Source organism: Mytilus californianus, unplaced genomic scaffold, assembly GCF_021869535.1.
Source record: "Mytilus californianus isolate M0D057914Y unplaced genomic scaffold, xbMytCali1.0.p SCAF_2, whole genome shotgun sequence".
NCBI lineage: Eukaryota > Metazoa > Mollusca > Bivalvia > Mytilida > Mytilidae > Mytilus > Mytilus californianus.
In genome coordinates, this window is record NW_026262668.1 from 111,849,825 (window position 1) to 111,861,930 (window position 12,106).

The following is a 12,106-nucleotide window of genomic DNA, read 5'->3' on the forward strand; positions in this document are numbered from 1 at the left end:
AAGTAATGAGTTAACACCATATCACTATTTAATTCATTTACTTTTCTTTCTTTTATTAGGGTTTACTCATCAGATGGTAAGTACATCTCTATATTAACTAGATATGATAACTAGCTCTTACAGAATGTCATATTGAGGTTACCATTTATACTCCTGATGAAACGCAAACGGGACGATTAGGTGCAGTGGTCATGGCATTTTTTTTACTTCGTTCTACGTTTATATATATTGTTCCCTTGGTATCTTAACCCTTTTTTCTATTGCTCCCTTGGTATCTTACCCCTGTTTTGTCTGATAGCTCCCTTGGTATTGTATTCCTGTTTAAACTGTTTGTTCCCTTGGTTTCTTATATGTGTTCCCTTAGTATCTTACCCTTGTGTTTTGTCTGTTAGCTCCCTTGGTATCTTACCCCTATTTTGTTTGCTCCCTTTGTATCGTATCCTTGTTTTGTCTGATTGCTCCTTTGGTATCGTATCCCTGTTTTGTCTGTTTGCTCTCTTGGTATCTTATCCTTGATGTGTCTGTTTGCTGCCTTGGTATCTTCTCCCTGTTCTATCTGTTGGCTCCCTTGGTATCTTATCCCTTTTTTGGCTGTTTGCTCCCTTGGTATCTTACCCTTATTTTGTCTGCTCCCTTTGTATCGTATCCTTGTTTTGTCTGATTGCTCCCTTGGTATCGTATCCCTGTTTTGTCTGTTTGCTCTATTGGTATCATATCCTTGATTTGCCTGTTTGCTGCCTTGGTATCGTATCCCTGTTCTATCTGATTGGTCCCTTGGTATCTTCTCCCTTTTTTGTCTGTTTGCTCCCTTGGTATCATCCCTTTTTTAGCTGTTTGCTCCCTTGGTATCTTACCCCTATTTTGTCTACTCCCTTTGTATCATATCCGTGTTTTGTCTGATTGCTCCCTTGGTATCGTATCCCTGTTTTGTCTGTTTGCTCTCTTGATATCTTATCCTTGATTTGTCTGTTTGCTCCCTTTGTATCGTATCCTTGTTTTGTCCGATTTCTCCCTTTCTATCGTATCCCTGTTTTGTCTGTTTTTCTCTCTTTGTATCTTATCCTTGAATTGTCTGTTTGCTCCCTTGGTATCTTCTCCTTTTTTTGTCTGTCTGTTCCCTTTGTATCGTATCCCAGTTTTATCTGATTGGTACCTTGGCATCTTCTCCCTTTTTTGTCTGTTTGCTCCCTTGGTATCTTATTCCTTTTTTGGTTGTTTGCTCCTTGGTATTTTACCCCTTTTTCGTTTGATAGCTCCCTTAGTATCTCATCCCTTTTTTGTTTGTTTGCTCCCTGAGTATCGCATCCCTTTTTTGTCTGTTTGCTCCCTTGGTATCTTATTCCTTTTTTGGTTGTTTGCTCCTTGGTATTTTACCCCTTTTTCGTTTGATAGCTCCCTTAGTATCTCATCCCTTTTTTGTTTGTTTGCTCCCTGAGTATCGCATCCCTTTTTTGTCTGTTTGCTCATTTGTATCTTATCCCTGTTCTGTTTTGTCTGTTTGCTTCCTTGGTATCTTATCACTTTTTTGTCGGTTTGCTCCCTTGGTATCTTATCCCTTTTGTATCTTATCCTTTTTTTTTTTTATTTGCTCCCTTGGTATCTAATCCCTTTTTTGTCTGATAGCTCCCTTGGTATATAATCCCTTTTTTGTCTGATAGCTCCCTTGGTATCTAATCCCTTTTTTGTCTGATAGCTCCCTTTGTATCTTATCCCTGTTTTGTCTGATAGCTCCCTTGGTATCTTATCCCTTTTTTGTCTGCTTGCTTCCTTGGTATCTTATCCTTTTTGTCTATCTATCTATCTATCTTCCCGTCAAGGATCGGACTCATTTTTGAGTGTATATACTCCAGCGTGAGTGAACAGCTAAAAACCTTCAAGTATGTACAGTTAAAATTAGATCTGTATGTACAGTTAAAATCAGTGCTGTTATTTAGATGTGGAGTAGTGTCGACACGCTGACATCTTGGATAGCGTGTCGAAAATGTTCCACAGACGGGGAAGCTCGGATGTCTGGAGGTATGTTGTTCCAGGATATCATGGTGGTAGGAATGAATGAGTACTTGAAACAATCCAGTTTGGCCCTTATCTGTCTGATGTTATTAGACACGGAACCACGGGTTCTGGTGTTATGGTGGTTGTGCAGGTGGTGACATGATTTATTATTTTGTAGAACATGATAACTCTGTTTCTGGCTCTTCTGTGTTCCAGTTGTTCCCAACATTGTTGCTGAGTCATTTTGGTTACGCAACCAGGTTCCCTCGAGAAGAATTCCCCCATTGCAAATCTGGCAGCCTGGCGTTGTACGGTTTGCGCGTTGTTGGATTTGCTGATGCTGATAAGGATCCCAGACAGCACTGGTATACTCGAGGACAGGCCTCACTAAAGTTGTGTAGGCTTGACTTTTTACTTCCTGAGGTTCCTACGCAGGAATTCGACAGATCTGGAGGCTTTTGCTGTGGTCTGGTTAGCGTGTTCACGCCAAGACAGGTCCTTGCTGATGTATAAACCAAGGTATTTCGCTCCTGGGACGCTTTCAAGGGTGTGGCCGTGCAGATGGTAATCGCATATGGTGGGTTTGCGTTTCTTGCTGATATGGATGGTGGTACATTTCTGTGGGTGGATTGCCATTTTTCCAATCGTTTTCCCATTTTTCTAGTTTATCTAAGTCGTCTTGCAACTTGGTGGAATCGCTAGTGGATCGAATAGGACGATACAACAGGCAGTCATCAGCAAAAAGTTTCACGCTATAATAAGTTAACAGATTCTGGGAGGTCGTTTATGAAGACGAGAAAGAGCAGGGGTCCCATTACTGTACCCTGTGGTACACCAGACACTACATCTGCTTCGTCTGTCGTTGTTCCCTCCACTAGGACATGTTATTTCCTACTGTTCAGGAAGCTCTCCACCCATTTGAGATTAAAGTCACTGACTCCGTAGAATTATAGCTTATGGAGAAGTCGCTTGTGTGGCACCTTATCAAAGGCTTTGGCAAAGTCTAATAGTATTGCATCAAATTGTTGGCCATCTGATTAGCTGTGTCTCACAAGAGCGTTTGCTGCGAAATCCGTGTTGGGCTGGTGTTAAAATGGAGTGCTCTTCTAGATATTTCATTATCTTCGAGTGGAGTATGTGCTCCATCACTTTGGAGCAAATTGATGTTAGAGACACAGGACGGTAATTTGCCGCTGTACTATTGTCTCCTTTCTTGAAGAGGGGCACCACATGCGCCATGCGCCAGTCATCTGGGACTTGCCCTACATTAATTGATAATTGAAAGATGTGTGCAAGAGCAGGCGCTAATTCCGATGATAACTCTGTTAGTAGGCGAGACGATATCGAGTCTGGTCCTGTTGTCTTGTGTGGGTTTAAGTTTTTAAGAAGCTTGGCAACACCTGAGGTTCCGATGATAATGGGTGCCATTTGTCGATAGGGACTAGGTCCATTATCTGGCATTGTGTTAGTATCCTCCTCTGTGAAGACTGATGCTTCCTGTTTCCCACTTTTTACGAAGGACCAAAACGTTTTAAGGTTCTGCTTCGCTTCCGGGCTAATGATGTCTTTAACATAATTGCTGTGAGCCTGTCTGATGTTGCGTTAACATTCTGCTTTAAGATGTTTATACCTGCGAACCTCTCTAGTGCTCTTTGTGGCATTTGCTTGTTTAAAAGCGCGGTCCTTGCGTCGTGCAAGTCGGCGTGTTTCTGTGTTCATCCATGGATTTGTGTGTCGCGAGCTCCCTTGGTATCTTATCCCTGTTTTGTCTGATAGCTTCCTTGGTATTATATCATTGTTTTATCTGTTTGCTCTCTTTATATCTTATCCCTTTTTTATTTGTTTGCTCCATTGGTATCTTACCCTTTTCTGTCTGATTGCTCCCTTGGTATCGTATCCCTTTTTTGTTTGTTTGCTCCCTTGGTATCTTACCTCTGTTTTGTCTGTTTGCTTCCTTTGTATCGTATCCCTTTTTTGTCTGTTTGCTCCCTTGGTATCATACCCCTTTTTTGTCTGTTTACTCATTTGGTATCTTATCCTTTTTTGTCTGTTTTCTCTCTTGGTATCTTATCACTTTTTTGTTTGATTGCTCTCTTGGTACTTTATCCCTTTTTTTGTTTGATTGCTCCCTTAGTATTTTATCCTTTTTGTCTGATTGGTCCCTTGGTATCGTATCCCTGCTTTGTCTATTAGCTCCCTTGGTATCGTACACTCTTTTTTGTCTGTTTGCTCCCTTTGTATTTTATCCTTTTTTTTTCTTTGATGCTCCCTTGGTATTTTATCCTTTTTGTCTGATTGGTCTCTTGGTTTCGTATCCCTGCATTGTCTGTTGCTTTCTGGGTATCGGATCCCTACTTTGTCTATTAGCTCCCTTAGTATCGTATCCCTTTTTTGCTTCCTATATATCTTATCCTTTTTATATTATTTTCTCCCTTGGTATCTTACCCCTTTTTTGTCTGATTGCTCCATTGGTATCGTTCCCGTTTTTGTCTGTTTGATCCCTTGGAATCTTATCTCTTTTTTGTCTGATAGTTTCCTTGGTATCTTATCCCTTTTTTCTCTGAGCTTCCTTGGTATCTTAATCCTTCTTTTTGTCTGACTGCTCCCTTGGTAATTATCCTTTTTTGTCTGTTTGCTCTTTTGGTATCTTATCACTTTTTTGTTTGATTGCTCCCTTGGTATTTTATCCTTTATGTCTGATTGGTCCTTTGGTATCGTATCCCTGCTTTGTCTATTAGCTCCCTTGGTATCGAATACCTTTTTTTTGTCTGTTTGCTCCCTTGGTATTTTATCCTTGTTTTATTTGATTGCTCCCTTGGCATTTTATCCTTTTTGTCTGATTGCTCCCTGGGTATCGTATCCCTTTTTTGCTCCTTATACATATTATCCTTTTTTTTCTCTGGTAGCTGTCTTGGTATCTTATCCCTTTTTTTGTCTGATAGCCCCTGAGTATTTACTTTTTATAAACACCCATTCTAACCGCATCAACTCAATAACAGTATATTAAATGGAAAACTTAATCTCGTAATTTCCCTACTGGTATCATATCAATACTTTTTTATATCATTTTGTTTGTTGATAGTGTAATGCTTAAAAGACAGGCGGAAGATACCAAGGGGCGATCAAAACTCATGTCGAAGATAAACTGACAACGCCATGGCAAATAAACGAAAACGACGAAAAGACTAGCATATCCACAAATCTCTACATAGAAATCTTAAGATTGAGCAATAAATAGTTAATAAACTACATGATAAATCCATCACATTTCAGCAAAGTAGAACTGAATCGTTTGAGTTGGAGTAAGTTTTACGAGTATATCAATTGTCATATATATTCCTATCATTATTGGATTATCTTTTTTTGTTAAACATTGAGATTAAAGTTTTGGAGGTTTATTCAGTTTTTATAACATTAGCTACAACTATAAATTTATCTTTTTCAGATAATATTCCTTTAATAATGGGAGTAAGTATTGGAGGTGTACTTTTCCTAATGACAGTTGCTATAATCTTGATGATGGTGGCGATGTACGCAAGAAGACGACGACAAAGAAGAAGGGGATACAAGTCAAGAACAAGGTTTGACCACATTAGTTTTAATCCCATACTGTTACAGACATCCCACTAGAAATCACTTAATTTTGTTTGTAGTTATAAAAAATATAGCTTTTCTTTTCTATAAATGACTTTTTTTATTTTGTTAACAAGGCTCCTATTGAGTCCCTGAAAAGAGTCAATAGTGCATTTTGGTACTACATATGATGATGACAAAATTACACCAACACCTGAAATCTCTTTCAAATAGTGTATAGTTTTTCTTTCTGTTTCAGTAGTGATGCAGACACTCCATACGGTATTGGATTAAAATATCATCCGTTCCAAGCTGAAACTTATGCCGGTGGACCAGAATACTACAACAGAATGTTTATGGGAGCTGGTGCATGGTCAGGTTAGTACATGTATAAGGAGATATGGTATGTATGATTGCCAATGAGACAACTATCCATAAACCTAAGGACAAAGATGGGAACTAACAGGAAACGTAATGCCTTCAACAATGTGCAAAATACTTAACGTATATATAAGCTGTAAATAATTCATTTGTAAAATATATCTGAAATCAAATAAAAATATTTCATTACTACATTGTAAGTTTGGTATAAACTTGCACGTGTATTACTATTTTTAAATTTTTTAAATTGAGTTGTTTAATATGCGTCAATGAAATAGCTAACCAGTTTGTATTTGAATGCTAAATGACGCACTATTTAACGTTTTCCCTACTTCTATGGTGCTATAGGAAGTATAATTTAACATATTCTTTCTTAAATGAAAGCACTACATTCCCTTTCTTTTTCTTGGGAGAACCTCTATCGTGATATTTTATATATTATTTTTCAATTTGATTTTATTTCGGTGAAAATAAAAATGCAAGTCTAGATATATTTAATTAAAATTAATGGTATAAAAGGTTGTGGAGTTATTATATGTTTATGGGTATGATTGATATACTTAAACTTATCGTGCATGAAACCCGTATTTCAGAATCAGAATATCCTAATCAAGCATACATGATGAAAGATGTAAGTACATTTTATTAGTTTTAACTTTTTTTCAATTTGCTTGATTAATGTTTGATTTAAATCAACTAGAACACACCCGCAACATCGGGGGTCCGTGACTGAATTAAAGTACCTACGCTTTATATTTAGCCTGGATTTTTAGTTTCATATTGTCGTCTGATAAAGTCATGCTGCTTATAAGGTGCTGTTTTCTCTGCTTTCAAAATTGTCTGTTTGAACCCGTCCTGGTTTTCTTACTACAGTATGTCCTTACTGGTTTCCCCTTCGTTGACATTGCATTTGTGCGGCATCCGGGGTGACCTTGTCCCTTATTTTTTATTTGATTGTTTTTTATATTTCGCATTTTTTTATAGTTTGAGGATGAGCGAATCAGGAAAGTGTGTGTTCGAATGTTTTATTGCATTGTACTTATCGTTTTGGGGAAGGTTCACTTTCTGGTAGTAAGACCCGTCACGGCCAGACTGGGAAACTGTGTAGGCAAATGCTCACATTAAATCTGTACCGATACAGTGTGTTATATGTTCTCCTTTACACCTTTTATGGTGGTGATCCTAATAAAGGAGGAAGATATAGAACATACATACATAAAACCGGAAACTACATGTGACATATACTATTGGTATCGGTATCGGTATCGGATTCAACCCGGAACTTGTTAATATTTGGTAATATTAATTATGTGGAAAACAAAGGAACCTCTAAAGGTGTAATTTTTAATCAACACCACTGTCTTATATTAGTTATATATAAAGTTGAATTCTTTGATTCGTCGTTTTTACGTCATGCCGGCTAACAAATTGGACCTCGTTATTTTAGTATTATAGATAGGCAAATATGTAGCATATTCAGAAAAAGATTTAATTTGATGACCTATTAGATTTCATAATGGAAATGAATAAAGAAGGTGTGGGATATACGTCAATGAGACAGCAGACCAATGACAAACATAACAATATTATATCATTGATTTTTATGAATTGTCTTCCTGAAATTTATGTATATTTCTAACTCTCAACTACCATGGGAATATATTTACAGAATAAGTAATATTATACTAAAAATGTGAATCTTCGTTAATTGCTTGTATCATCTGGCATAAGACATGAAGTAAAATAAATTTAGAATAAGCTTTAAGTTAAAATCTACTAAAACAAACTTCATCAACTTTATTTTTATCTATTTGTAGTTTCAAATAAAGCGACCACAAATAGATGTAGGTTACAACGCCTCATGATAAAGGTCAGTATATATATATATATGAGGTAAAATAATTCTCCGTGAAATATTTGATGTTTGGGGTAGTGATATTTTGATATACCAGCCTTTATCGCCAGACTTCGAATTCAGTCTGTATTGCTTGCTCGTTTTCCGTAGTGTTTGTAGTGTTATAGGGTCTGATGAACGAGTCTCGGTCATGATCGACAGATATTTTTTTCCAAACGAAAACGGAGGAGTCATTACAGTCTGTACGACATCATATTGTAAATCGTTTCGCAAAATTGAAGCGGAATAATGGACAACTGTAAATGAAGATCGGGGTAGTGATATTTTGATATAAAGAATATATGTGACAGGTAGGCTATACGGGCTTGTGGATGTGAGTTTCTTTTTCTCGCCACTCCTTTATTCAAGCGTTTGGATTATATTAAAATCCGGGAGTTAACTCCTTGACAGTAAAATCACGATATACGATGGTTATGGGGTGTTTTAGGGGGTAGAGAATTAAAAAGTTTATAAATGAACGGAAAACGGTCGTGAAATCTTTCAAGAATTTTGTTAAAATCTTGTGCAATTCATAGAAATGATTTGTATTATTGTTCTCTTTGTGTGATGAAAACCATGCAGTCCAAATTATCAGTATATATTGTTACTGAGATGTTATTTTGTAATTTTTTGTCATAAGGCTAGGCGGATATATAAATACATAGTCACGTTTGCCCTTGTGATCAACGTTAATTCTTTTGACTGTGCGGGATGAACAATACGTAGCACTTTACATTCCGCCAAACAGGTAAATAATTTTAAAAAAAGTTATCATATTTGTAGGGTACCCTGCTTTCTTTGGTGAGCATGTATTGGGGTGATATGTTTATGGACGTGCATGTGTGGCACGGGTGCCTTGTTTTCTGGACGTGCATGTGTATGGTTGCCATTTTTTCTGGAAGTACACTTGTGGGAATTTGCAATATTTTTTTAAGAAGAACAAGCGCTCATGCAACAACTCATGCTTTTTTTACTGTGTAGGATACATGTGCTTGTTTCAAGACCAGGATATGACATTAAATGACCAATTACTCCACTGATAATTGATGGAAGAGATTTTTTTTCCAAAAAAAAAAAGGGCTGTACATAAAGACATTAATCTTTTGATAACGTTTGATGTTAGAAACATGGTTATTCTCATCCTTTTAGCCAGGCGAGCCAAAACAGGAGAAATGAGGAAGATTCAAACTTAACTAGTCCAATGAGAAAAACATTTGATAATTATATATGTTCTATTTAAATAAATCATTTTGTTTATGTCAATCCTATATTAAATGCAAAACGCGATATAATACAGCTGGACGTTAAAAATCCAAAATAGAGATTTTAAATGAAGGCCACTTTTGTTCCTCTTTAATTTCCCATTAAAATCATTCCGAGGCAACAACGAAACCAAGCAACAACAACAACCACAAAAAAAAAAACCAGCAACCAAAAAAAATAAAGCACAACTTTTTGATATCACCACTCTGCAGTATCATTTTTTTAGAATGTATTGCTTAAGGTGTTAAAAAATATAACTCTGTGTTATTTAATCTTTTACAGGTTGTTTCCTAGCCAGAATGTCCAAATTTTATAAAGGAAGGTTGTATGGGAAATTATAATGTGCAATATTTCCAATCAAAACAATAGTAGCCCATACCGTAAAATGATTGATGATAACGTTTTCGAATTGAGTATTTCTGTATGAAGTTGTATATCAACTGAAACAGAATCTCGAGTTAACATTAAGACATTGAAAGAGACATATTGGTGCTAAATGTATATTTGCTTCCTATGTTGTTTATGTGTATTTTATGATAAACTTTCTAAAGTGCTGTTGGTAACTTCAATTTACAGAAAGTAACTTTATTTTTAAAACCTGATTAGCGGTAATGTGTATTAAAATTTGACCTTAATGGATCCCTTAGAAAATATCAAGAGCAAACGTGTACACTAGTATATGTTATTGAGTTATTAAAGAAAAAAACAGTAATTGATCCGATATGTATCAAAAATCGACTTTTTATGTAAAAGTCAATGAACGACAACTCAAAATTAATTTCATTTTTTGTAAAAATGTACTGGAAAATACCAACTACATAACGTCATGTTGTTTTAAGAGATATATTTGTACTTGTCATGCTCCTCGAAAAAAAAAATTGGGAGCATATAGTAATCGGTTTGTCTGTTCTTTCGTCCATGTGTCCGAAACAAATAGTTTCGAGATAGTAAATTGAATATCCTTTGCCTATTTTGAATGAATATTGTACAAGTGTAACATATACAAGAGTGGAAGAAGCCTACTGATTTTGGGCAATATGTGAAATGTCAACAGTAAAGGTCACTGCTATTGAAAGTGTATTTTTGAAAAATGTTTTCGGATAGTAACTCGAGTCTCCCTTGCTTGATTGGAATAAAACTTATATAGGAAAGGAGAATTAGCCTGTAAATTATGGGTCAATAGGTCAGAGGTCAAGGTCACTCTTACTGAAATAGAAAAATAATGGAACTTTTTTTTTCCGATTGGTAACTTGAGTTGTTCTTTCCTGATTGGAATGAAAGTTAATCAAATGAAAGATGCAGGGAAGGGGAAGAAGCCTATTAACATTGGGTTCAAATGGTCGAAGGTCAAGGTCACTGTTTCTACTAAATAATGAAATTTTGTTTTACAGTTTGTTTCGGTATGGTATCCCACTATGAATTTTAACATAATATACAGGTGAAAAATTGCAATAATAGTACATGATTATTTCCTCCTCCAAGCATACTAGTATTTTGTACCCTTGAAATAAAAATGTTTATCTCAATATATGTGCAGTTCGGCATAAGTTGGCAGTTCTACCTTTCTACGCCGTGTATTAAAAAACTTAAAAGAAAGACCTATGCTCATATTTAAGTATGTGTCACGAGTCCACTTACTGACAGTCTGCTGGCAGATTTGTGTTCACAATTATGAAGTTGTCATTCATTATAGTGTAGTATCATTTCATTATTTAAACGATATTTCAGTATTTCTGAAACTAAAGAGTTAGAAATTACGAACAATTAAACTGTATACAATGATACGTTAACGTTTTAACTATAAATATTGTAGATTTTCAATATAAAGACTTTTCAAGTGTGTATTTTTCAACCATTTTTATGAACCATCAGTGTGTTTATATTTGCTTTTTTACTTATTATAATAAGATAAATATTTAATACAGCATTTTTCTGAGCATTAAATAATCAAATTTTTGTAATAATATACGAGTTTTAAACTGTTTTTAAGTTAATGTGCATATATAACGAAACAAATGCAGGTATTTGTTATAAACATTATGTATCTTATGTTCTTTGAATTGTTTGTCTTCAGTCTAATTTCGGGGTTTTGGGGTTGTTTGTTTTAATTCTAATTGGTTTAGACGGGCTAAGAGACAAATATCGTTTTAATATTTAAATATTGGTACTATCATAGAGAGATGCTTACTGTGTCAATGTTTTTGTTACAATATATTTATAATGTCGTATTTTATTTACTTTGTCTTTGTTAAGTTATATCTATAATGTCTATATTATTGTCTTTGTTACATTATATCTATACTGCCATACCTTTTTGATAAAAAAAAAGTATTCTATTTCGACAATTGCCTCTTTATATGCCAAGTTATTATGGTCAACATTCAATTAGTGCTCGACATTCAAAAATTATTGCACGACTCGGGGAAATATACTTAAATTGTATGTACACTGAGATCTTTGCCATTTTTCAAGTAATCATATCAGATACACACCGCCCAATTTAAAAGGTAGTTTCACGGAAACGATATGGCCGGTAACGATGAACGACGAAAACCGAGAAATGTCAAAATTTGATTACTTCAAAAACCAGAATAATTGAAAAGTTTTTTGGTACTATAATTTTCAATTATCTTTTAAATCTAAAAAATACGACCGACTGCATAGTGTCTTACTTTATATTAACCAAATGCAATGCATAACACACAGCTAATTTCCATGTGCATATAAGTAGATAAGTTAAGCATGTTTCGATTATGGATCCGTGTCTGTACCTTTACGACCCATATTAACAATACTTGCACATTGACCTCAATGTTATATGCATGTACCAATATTGGACTAAACTTTTGTCTATGGCAATATATATGATAAGTCATTTATATTTGGTATGTGAATTCATGTGTTTCTGACGGGTGTCAATTGTTCTCAGTCTCAGTTCCATAGTTCGCTGACCTTTCAGGATTCAAATATTGCAGCAGACAAAACATGTGTCAACGCTGTTAT

At 35.4% G+C, this 12,106-nt stretch overlaps 1 protein-coding gene across 3 annotated transcripts in view; it reads left to right on the forward strand.

Moving 5' to 3' along the window:
- LOC127728569 (streptococcal hemagglutinin-like) overlaps positions 1 to 11,439 on the forward strand; it is a 29,336-nt gene extending 17,897 nt beyond the window's left edge. Inside the window, exons 8-14 of one of the 3 annotated variants that reach the window (XM_052236041.1) lie at positions 60 to 76; positions 5,438 to 5,573; positions 5,825 to 5,943; positions 6,540 to 6,577; positions 7,764 to 7,816; positions 8,624 to 8,641; positions 9,386 to 11,439. In XM_052236041.1, coding sequence (XP_052092001.1) covers positions 60 to 76; positions 5,438 to 5,573; positions 5,825 to 5,943; positions 6,540 to 6,577; positions 7,764 to 7,811 — 358 coding nt within the window. In that variant the 3' untranslated portion in view covers positions 7,812 to 7,816; positions 8,624 to 8,641; positions 9,386 to 11,439. The remainder of the gene's footprint in view (positions 1 to 59; positions 77 to 5,437; positions 5,574 to 5,824; positions 5,944 to 6,539; positions 6,578 to 7,763; positions 7,817 to 8,623; positions 8,642 to 9,385) is intronic. The other 2 variants (XM_052236042.1, XM_052236040.1) reach the window with 2 other exon arrangements.
- Positions 11,440 to 12,106: the final 667 nt, after the last annotated feature.